This window comes from Hevea brasiliensis, chromosome 10 (genome assembly GCF_030052815.1).
Source record: "Hevea brasiliensis isolate MT/VB/25A 57/8 chromosome 10, ASM3005281v1, whole genome shotgun sequence".
NCBI lineage: Eukaryota > Viridiplantae > Streptophyta > Magnoliopsida > Malpighiales > Euphorbiaceae > Hevea > Hevea brasiliensis.
In genome coordinates, this window is record NC_079502.1 from 3400295 (window position 1) to 3407663 (window position 7369).

At 32.5% G+C, this 7369-nt stretch overlaps 1 protein-coding gene across 2 annotated transcripts; it reads left to right on the plus strand.

Annotated features, from left to right (window-relative positions):
- The first annotated feature begins 1121 nt into the window (after positions 1 to 1121).
- Positions 1122 to 5383, plus strand: LOC110646021 (ultraviolet-B receptor UVR8). 2 transcript variants are annotated; one of them, XM_021799308.2, is made up of 7 exons: positions 1123 to 1538; positions 2375 to 2414; positions 2554 to 2835; positions 2933 to 3282; positions 3391 to 3792; positions 4057 to 4459; positions 4861 to 5383. In XM_021799308.2, the coding sequence occupies exons 3-7, from the start codon at positions 2611 to 2613 to the stop codon at positions 5101 to 5103; spliced, it is 1623 nt and encodes a 540-aa protein (XP_021655000.2). In that variant the 5' UTR covers positions 1123 to 1538; positions 2375 to 2414; positions 2554 to 2610; the 3' UTR covers positions 5104 to 5383. The 2 variants fall into 2 exon arrangements, with proteins under 2 accessions (XP_021655001.2, XP_021655000.2); XM_021799309.2 differs by lacking the exon at positions 2375 to 2414 and having other exon boundaries at positions 1122 to 1538.
- Positions 5384 to 7369: the final 1986 nt, after the last annotated feature.

Sequence of the window (7369 nt, forward strand, 5' to 3'; positions counted from 1 at the left end):
ATTAAAATAAAAATAAAATATATAAATTAAAATTATTAATAGTCACATACATTAGTACGAATAATTTTATAGTTCAATCATATAACATTTAAGTTTAGGGGTGAGCATTCGGTTAACTGAACCGAACCGAACTAAACTGAATTTTCAACTAACCGAATCATTAACCAACTTTAAAATTATTAAGCAAACCGAAACATATTGAAAGAAAACTAAAATTAATCAAAATCGAAAATATTTGATTGGTTATCAGTTATAACTGAACTAACTGAAAAAAAAAATATATATATATATATTATTAATTATTTAATAAAATATTAATGAAATATATTTATATTTTTTATGTATTAAAAATAATAAATATAATTTAATATTAATAAGATAATAATTATAAGTTAAATATTATTAAAAAAATCATAAAAATAATAATTATAAATAATAATATTAATAAAATTATAATTAATATATTAGTTAATTGAAATTCCATTATTTTGATTAGTTCGATTATTTAACTGAAAATGAAAATTTTTATTACTATTAATAAAAAATAAACTAAATTGAACTGTATTTACTTTTATCGAAATATTAAATTTTATCGGTTCAGTTCGATTATTTGATTATAACCAAGTAATGCATACCCCAATTTAAGTCAAGTTTATCACATTAGGATGGAATGAAGTTTCAAAAATATTTGATTTATTTTCGAATAAAAGGTGTACCTATTTTCTTTGCATTAAAAATTGAAAAAATACTTTCAATAGAAAAATAAATGATTTTTAAATAAAATATTTTTCTCCCTAATTTTGAAAATCTTATTAAATTTGAAAATATTTATATATATATAATATAAACAAATAACTAAATAATAAAAAATATTTTTTATAAAATAAATAAAATATAAATGTGAAATTTATTTTTTATATTATACATATATTTATTTATTTATTTATTACATGAGGAGAGTTAAATATATTGGATGTATGTAATATAAATTTAAATTTATATAAAAATTATTTTAATTATTATTAAATTAAATATTTATATTAAAATATGTATAAATTTATATATAAAAATTCAATTTACCATTAAATATAATCGTCCTCGTGAGAACTTCAGCTCTCCACAGATACACAGCGTAATAAGTTTACTAAAATCCAGAGTAGATTGTCGCAATTTTACTTGTTTCACCACCTACGAGACACCTCATCGGCTCATCTCTTTATATAACGTATAGACATAAAGCAGAGGGAGACACTTCTTCTCTCTCTCTCTCTCTTGCGTTCACTGTCCTTCAACAGAAAAAAATCCATTTCTTTTCTCTTTTCTCTCTTGTAATAACCTTCAAAAAAGAACCAATTTGCAATATTTTTCTGTTTTCTTTCACTCTTTGAGAGAGCAGAGCAATCTTTGATCAGAATACTAACACTCTGCTCTCCAATTTGATCTAAATTTTAAAGTTTTTTGCCTAAGAAGCCTTGAATTTCTATTCAATTATTGATGGATGCAGCTGGGTTTTGAGCAATCACGGGCCTTTATCATATGTAATCTTCGTTTCTTAATTGTTATATCACGATCTGTAACGATCCTAATGTACAGATGACAAAGCTGTTAAAGCATGTGTTTTGTGTTCTTTTTTTTTTTTGTCTTGCGATTCTCTTGTGCTTCTTGTGGGTGGCATGGTCAAGTGTACTCAGTCTATTATCTGATGATGTTTTTATGATCTGGGTATGTTAAAAAAGCTAAAATTTTTTAGTTCTCTTTGTGTATAGAGTGTTGATAATCACATCCCCTGTTTCTGGGTTTTGAAACCATGGATTCTGATTTTGATTGTGTGGATATTATTTGATCGGGTCGACAATAGACTTTAATTAATTAATTTTTTTGGGGCTGTTTTAATGAGTTTACGTGAACAGAAGTTTCTCTTTTGATGTTGGAATTCTTTGCTTTCTGAGTTTCTTTTGGGTGCGGAATATCCTTTCATCCAAGAATAGTACTCTTCTATTCTAAGTTTCCAATTCATCCTGTCGATGATATCCGCGAGTTTTGTTACTATTTCTCAGTTACGTGTTTCTATAGGTTGCCATTTCGTCTCCAATTCAATTGGATGGTCTAAATTGCTTTGGACAAGCTTAATATTGGACCATCAGGTCTCCCTTTTTGCTTCTCTAGGTTTTATCTTTTTTGCTTGTTCTTTCATTAGATTATCTAATTCATTAGTTTGCTAAAGTGTTCCCTTTTATTTATATACACATCAGTTGATACCTTAAAGCACCCTTTGCTTTTCTTCACCATTTGGTTTGAGTTTTTTCTGATATTTCAATTTGTTTTCAACTTCCTGCCATGTAAAGAAATTTTCTGAGCGTATTTTCACTTGTAGGTTTGAGAATTGAAGCTTGCTGATTAGTGCATTATTTAAGGTAGATACTTTGGACCAAGATTTAATTTGCTATATAAAACTAATATCAGTAATAAATTTATAAACTATAGGTGATATGCTGGATCATTGGAGAGACTAATTTAGTGATTTTGGTGTCTTTTTTTCTATTAATTATCCAGCAACTTAGATAGTCTTTTCTGCCAAGTTTGGGCACTGCAATAATTTAAGCAGTGCCCATGGATGCCACAACTAGTGGAACCTCAAGTATACAATATCATAACATAACCGACCAGCCCATTACTGCCATTGTTGCTGCTCCTATATCGACATTTCAACGAAATCAACGCCATTGTTTTGGGGACTCCACTCCTGGAGAATTCCCCTTGGCTGCTAATCCATCCATTGTCCTCCATGTGCTTACTGATTGTAATTTGGATCCTCAAGATCTTGCAAAACTGGAGGCAAGTTCCCTTTTGCAATTCTTTTTAATTATGAAACCATTTTTAGCTGTTAGAATTGATAATGCTGCTGATTTGATTTTGAATGTGTTTATTACAGGCAACATGTTCCTTCTTTAGGCTGCCTGCAAATTTTGCCCCTGACTATGAATTGTCCATATCAGAGCTTGCAGCTCTGGATATGTGCCAAAAGAGAGCCATATTTAAGCCTATGACTCCAGAAGAACGTCAAGATTTGAAGCAAAGTTGTGGGGGCTCATGGAAACTAGTTCTGAGATTTTTACTGGCCGGAGAAGCATGTTGCAGGAGGGAGAAGTCCCAGGCGATAGCAGGACCTGGTCATAGTATTGCTGTGACATCTAAGGGCGTAGTGTACTCCTTTGGCTCTAACAGCTCAGGACAACTTGGTCATGGCACCACTGAAGAGGAATGGCGACCTCGACAAATCAGGTTGCTAATTCTATGATCATTACTTAAGACCGGATATTGTGAATGCAGGAAAAAAGCAAAGGGAGATGGTTGTCTAGAGAGAGTTAATGGAACTTCGCTATGTTGCAGATCCCTGCAAGGCATTCGAATTATCCAAGCAGCTGCTGGACCTGGCAGGACAATGCTAATTAGTGATGCTGGACAGGTGTATGCCTTTGGAAAGGACTCCTTCGGTGAAGCTGAATATGGAGTTCAAGGAACTAAATTGGTTACGACTCCACAATTGGTTGAATCTTTGAAAAACATATTTGTGGTCCAAGCTGCAATAGGGAATTTTTTCACTGCTGTATTGTCCAGAGAAGGCAGGGTTTATACATTTTCTTGGGGCAGTGATGGCAAACTTGGTCACCAGACTGAGCCAAATGATGTGGAACCTCATCCTTTGTTGGGGGCACTTGAGAATATACCGGTGGTACAAATTGCAGCTGGATACTGTTACCTTCTTGCTCTGGCTTGCCAACCTAGTGGGATGTGAGTTCCTCCATCTGTTTTACCTTAAGAAAACATTCCTAGATATACCAGAGAAAAAAAAGGGAAGAAAAATCTTCTTACAGTTGCATTTTAATCAGGCATATGGTTGAATGTGATATTGTAGTTAAATTCATCGAGACAGTTCTGCAATTGATTTCATCTGGCAATGACTTATGTGGCTTCATGACCATGATTACTAATTAATTAGTTATAACAATGGATGTTGTTTCTAAGTTATGTGCAATTCTGTTTTATGTATATCAGGTCAGTGTACTCTGTTGGATGCGGCTTGGGTGGGAAGCTGGGGCACGGATCAAGAACTGATGAGAAGTATCCTCGATTAGTTGAACAATTTCAGCTTTTGAACCTTCAGCCTATGGTGGTTGCAGCGGGTGCTTGGCATGCAGCTGTGGTAGGGCGAGATGGACGGGTTTGCACATGGGGTTGGGGACGTTATGGGTGCTTGGGTCATGGGAATGAAGAGTGCGAGTCGGTTCCTAAGGTTGTGGAAGCATTAAGCAAGGTCAAAGCTGTTCATGTTGCTACAGGGGATTACACAACCTTTGTGGTTTCTGATGAGGGTGATGTATACTCATTTGGTTGTGGGGAATCGGCCAGTCTTGGACATAATAATGCTGCTGCTGCTGCTGCTGTTGCTGATGGACAGGTATGGTCTTCTCCTTCATGGTTCCTTGTTTTGTTTATTAGTTGATGTGCTTTAAATTAATATAATGGGAAACAAAATGCCCAAGTTGCTGATACTTAAACAGGTCTTGAGTATGCACAATGTCTGATATAAGCCTCCTTAATTAACCCTTTGAATGCAATAGTAAATTGGTGGTTTAATTCCTGAATATTTCTTTTAATTTTGTTTGTGTTCTGCTGACATTAAAACTAAAGATTATTTACTTTCTAGCACCCTATCAGTTGTATCAGGTGGACATTTGGGAACTTACCTATTTAGAGAAGAGATTGATGGTTGTTAGTAACGTAGCGAGCTGATAAGAATTGATGTTGCATTAAGTGATTAAATTACTGATGTCAAAATCTGTATTTTGTTTTTCTTAGGGAAATAGGCATGCTAATGTGTTGAGCCCAGAATTAGTAACATCACTGAAAGAGGTGAATGAGCGAGTGGTACAGATCAGCCTCACCAATTCCATATACTGGAATGCTCACACATTTGCACTTACTGAATCTGGAAAACTGTATGCATTCGGAGCAGGAGACAAAGGGCAGCTGGGTATAGAACTTGTGGACAACCAGACTGAAAGAGGAAATCCAGAACGGGTGGATATCGATCTAATTTAGCCATTAAAATGGCTTCCCCTTGCAATTCCTTACCTTTTAACTTATCAGCATGAGCATTGCAGTCTGCATTTGGGGCCCAGATTTCCCTGTTTATTTTGTACATAGAAAAAACAGAAAGAATTGTGAAGATTTAAAAGCTTTTAGGTAGCAAAGGCCTAACCTCATCCTGCATGACTTGATTTCTCAAGGAAATTATGGTTAGTGCTTGGGTCTTGTTAATAGTTCTTACATTTGTTTAAGGTTCATTAATAACTTATGCTGATTTGCATTCCTAATTCAACTTATGCTCATTGGCTGGTGACTATGGCACTCGCTATTCACTGGTAGGCTTCCTAGGTACCCAAGCCCTGAACTAGATCTGGGCCCACGATTAGGTTCACCTCTTATCTGACCTCTTGAGAAGAAGGGGTGTGGTTGATGGTTTTTCTGATTTATTTATATTATTTTCAGAGTCGAAAGTTACAAATACAAATGGGATTTTCTTTCTACCCTGGCCCTGCAAATCTGATTCCCTGGCTGTGATTCTGAGGGCACAACCCAAATTCCCAGGAGCTTTAATGTCTCATTGAATTTAGACAACCTGATCCCAATCGAATATTGCCTCTGAAATTTACACATCCCCGTTAGCCAACGCCTGTAACTAGCTTTGAACATTTGTCAATTCACCCACTTCTAAGTTTTCAGAAGTTGAAAATGATAGATTTTTCAAGTTATAAGATTTTAAAATTGGATCAAATTTTGATGTGAAAATGGTCACCTCCTATCATTTTTGAAGACAGTTGTATATTATTAAATTTTTTAGATTAAGTTTATTATATACTTTCGAGATTATAAATGAAAATGTAATATTTGACCTGAAATTGTATTAGATGATTTTCGACCCGATTCAAAATTTGATTTTAATTAATTTTAATTACGAGTTGAATTAGTTTCCTTTGCAGTCATGCGGCTTTTCCTGCCCGACGAGGGTAGGGGACCTTCCTTTCCTACCCAATCGTGGGTTGGGTTTCTCTTCTCACCCAGTGACGAAGTCCGAAATTTTAGCTTAGTGAGCTTAATTAAAATATATAATTTATTAATAAATTACTTATGTAAGTTTTGATTGAAGAAATTTATTAATTAACGATGATAATCGTTTCATAATTATAAAATAAAAATATTTAATAAATGCAACAAGAAAAATAAGTGCTTTAATTTTTTTAAAAAAAAGTTAATTTGCTAAAATTAAATGGAATTACTATTAGTTTAACAATATAATGTAAATATAATGAATGATTAATATTGTGATTTGTTAAAGCTAAAATATACTGATGATCTAATATTAAAAAATTTATCCAATTTATTTCAAATATATTTCTTTAAAAAAAATTATAAAAAGCAAATTCAGTTAAAATTATGGATTAAATAAAATAAAAAATTATGAAAAATAAATTCAATTAAAATTATAGATTAAATAAAATAAATAATATGGTTTAACTTTTAATATTATGAAAGATTTTTTTTTCCTATCTTGAGTATGAAGATATTTTAGTAAAAAAAAATATCCAAAATGATAATGAGATTACAAGAAGAAAGCTATTATTGTTTTAAATTGATGAAAAAATATGAGAGAATTATATTAGATTTTTCTTTAATAATATTATTCAATAATTTAAATTTTAAAGAACAAAAATCGTTATTGTAAATTTATTAGATGAGAAAATAATAAAATAAAATTGATGAAGAATATAGGGATAAAAATAATAACGATTTAGATTTTTTTTGGTACAAGAATTTATATTTTATTATATCATTCTTTTAATAAAAAATTTAAATTTTTTTTTATATAAAATTACTATTAGACTCACTTAAAATTTTTAAAATTTAAAACTCATCAAAATTTAATAAAAGAATTAAAAAAAATTTTAATTATTATTAAATTCTTAAAAATTTTTAAAATTTGAGGGGCTCAATCCCCCCTTGCCTCTCACAAGGCTCTGTCTATGTCCCCACCCTCGAGTGAGTGTATAAATGTTTATTTTCTGTTGCATGTGGCAGATTGTGCTTTAAGGAGAGATTGTCTTTGGATTCCAGGTTGGTTTTCCCTGTGTGTATGCAGGAGGGTTATGGTGCTAATGGGCTAGTCTTCCGATGCTGGGTTCCCTCAAGGTTTGATCTTCGGCGTGTTTCTCTGGAGTGTCCATCCAAATCTACAGTGGCCGACGCTTAAAGCATTAGACGGCTGTGGAGCTTGCGACGCCGCCTCCATTTGCATCCTGGCACACCC